Genomic DNA, 2830 nt, shown 5'->3' on the forward strand with positions numbered 1-2830 from the left:
ATTCAAAACTGGCCAGTTTAAACAGTCTTATCTTCTGTCCCCTGCGAAAAGGCACATCCAATGGTGTAAAAAGACAGGGAAAGTTTTCTTATCCCCAGTAGGGATGAAGAAGTCTTTGCCCTATCAAGACAGGTAGTCTTGAGGTAGATTGCATGTGCCCACATTCAGGTCTGGCCTTGTGCAGAGTGTGAGCAGTAGGGTCATGTTACCTGATCTTCGGGTTGGAAATAGTTTGTCAACCTAACCTGTCTTCCTTCTCTTTTGAGAGCAGGACCATGTGGATCCATGTTACCAGTCTTTGAGCTCTAGGTTTTACAAGGAGCAGAAACAAGGACTAAATGATGAGCAATCTGTCTAGTGCCACTGAGTTCTGCCTTCTAGGCTTCCCTGGGTCCCAAGAACTACACCACATTCTTTTTGCTGTATTCTTTGTCTTCTACTCAGTGACATTAATGGGAAACACAGTCATCATTGTGATTGTGTGTGTTGATAAACGTCTGCACTCTCCCATGTATTTCTTCCTTGGTCATCTCTCTGCCTTGGAGATCTTCGTTACAACTATTATTGTGCCCGTGATGCTTTGGGGGTTGCTGCTCCCTGGGATGCAGACAATATCTCTGGCTGCCTGTGTCACCCAGCTCTTCCTGTACCTTGCTGTGGGAACCACAGAGTTTGCATTACTGGGAGCGATGGCTGTGGACCGTTACGTGGCTGTCTGTAACCCTCTGAGGTACAACATCATTATGAACAGCCGCACCTGCATCTGGGTGGTCACTGTGTCATGGATGTTTGGGTTCCTTTCTGAAATATGGCCTGTCTATGCCACATTTCAGTTTACCTTCTGCAAGTCAAATGTGTTAGACCATTTTTTCTGTGACCGAGGGCAACTGCTCAAATTATCTTGTGATGATACTCTTTTCGCAGAGTTTGTTCTTTTCTTAATGGCTATTGTCATTATCATTGGTTCTCTGGCTCCAACAATTATCTCCTACACCTACATCATCTCTACCATCCTCAAGATCCCCACAGCCTCGGGCCGGAGGAAAGCCTTCTCTACGTGTGCCTCTCATTTCACCTTTGTGGTGATAGGCCATGGCAGCTGCTTGTTCCTGTTTGTGAAACCCAAGCAAACACAGGCAGCAGAGTACAATAAGATAGTTTCCCTGTTGATTTCCGTGTTAACCCCTTTCCTGAACCCTTTCATCTTCACCCTCAGGAATGACAAAGTCAAAGAGGCACTTCAGGATCAAATGAATCGGTGCTGTCCACTGGTCAAGGATTAAATCTCTCTACACCAGTTTTGGGTGGAAGCATCTTTACTGGTTATGTGAACTTGGTTTCCAAACCCTAGTTCCTCTTATCATTACCATCTCTTCAAAACCAAATAGTATGTACAACTCCCAATCAGGCCATAGAAGAAGACAAAGCAGAGAAAACTGAAACCCATTTATCTGCCCACTAGAATCTCATTCCTCAGTTTCTGATGATTCCACTATTGAACTATGGGAGCATATCCTTGGGTTTTCCTTGGACAAAGGAAACGCATATATTTTTGTAGCATCCTATAGCTCAGTTAATTTGCCTATAATCCCTTTCTGAAAATGTGTTTCCCGAGGGAGGAAGGATGTAGGAGTAAGCTATGGGTGCAGGTCTGAAATAATCAGAGTATCAAGGGAGAGATGCTCACTTTGTTTTTGTTTTTGTTTTTTCTTTCAGCCGTGCAGGGCTTTCTCTATATTTTGTACATTTTCTTGACAAGAGCACCACAGGTATTTTAAATATTCTATGTTTCTCTTTTTCTCCTGTGGATTATCATGTTATCTTGGCCCCGTTGCTACTGCAAAGTAGGCACAATATTATATACATTTTGCCACAGCACCAGTGTAGAGTGGTGATAAGGGGATTAGAATACTTTTGTTTTAGTAAGTCTTGGTGATGTAAAGATATGAAATATTCTGGCATATATGGGGATTGAGACAAATAAGAATTAAATGGCTTAAGTCTAGAGACAGCATCCTGTGTTTTATAGCTGCTTAAATCAACTATGTCTGTTGAGACTGCTCTCAGACCCAGACTTCAGTCTTCATGATGCCTTTGGTTCTTTGTCTCCCAAATCCAAGTGTCTCAGTACCTTGCCATAGATCTTCCCTGTGGGGAGCATCAAAGGAATGAGAAGCTACCCTCCTAACTCACAGTTCTTCAGGAATTCCAGGGCATGGCTTTTTTGGCAATGCAATTGTAGGTAGTTCATAATGTTTGAGGAAGGTGTTGATTAAATGGTAACACTCAGCACCTCTTGCCAGCCCTGAACTGGGTGGAGATACTGAGCCACCCAGCAGTGGGTGATGGTGTTCCATAGGATTGCAAAGAGTCCTATGTGAGGATGCCTTCCATTTGGTGAGGACAGGGAAGACCGCCAAGTATGATCTAGTTGATTTCACTGCATATCGGTACCAGATGAGGCATTGAGAGTGAGTCCTTAATCCAGCCCATGCTCTGCTAGCCAACCAGTGGGTTGTGACGGAACTGCACTGGCTGGACAAAGGGTTGAAGACTGATACAAAGCAATCCCCCACCCCAGGCTCATTTCCTGATGTCTGCTCTCCCTAGAAAAATACCATGTTTTCTCCTTCAGTACTCCAGAGAGGATGCCTTTTCTAATCTACACAAGGCTTTGCACAGCCTATGTTGTCTCTGGGCTGGTAGAGGCAAATTAGGAGGACAGAAAAGAGCCTCACTGTCCTCATGTATGGTTTCTTTGGTTTTTCAACCTGCCATTCCCCATGCCTCTTGCACCCTGCCCTGATCACCCTTTGTTCATCTACCAACT

At 44.3% G+C, this 2830-nt stretch overlaps 1 protein-coding gene across 1 annotated transcript; it reads left to right on the top strand.

Annotated features, from left to right (window-relative positions):
• Positions 1-338: 338 nt before the first annotated feature.
• Positions 339-1283, top strand: LOC112819001 (olfactory receptor 9A4-like). The gene has a single exon (XM_025866068.1). It carries the CDS (start codon positions 339-341, stop codon positions 1281-1283), a length of 945 nt encoding a protein of 314 aa, XP_025721853.1.
• Positions 1284-2830: the final 1547 nt, after the last annotated feature.

Source organism: Callorhinus ursinus, unplaced genomic scaffold (genome assembly GCF_003265705.2).
Source record: "Callorhinus ursinus isolate GAN/ISIS: 27379988/994484 unplaced genomic scaffold, GSC_fseal_2.0 scaffold5466, whole genome shotgun sequence".
Classification (NCBI taxonomy): domain Eukaryota; kingdom Metazoa; phylum Chordata; class Mammalia; order Carnivora; family Otariidae; genus Callorhinus; species Callorhinus ursinus.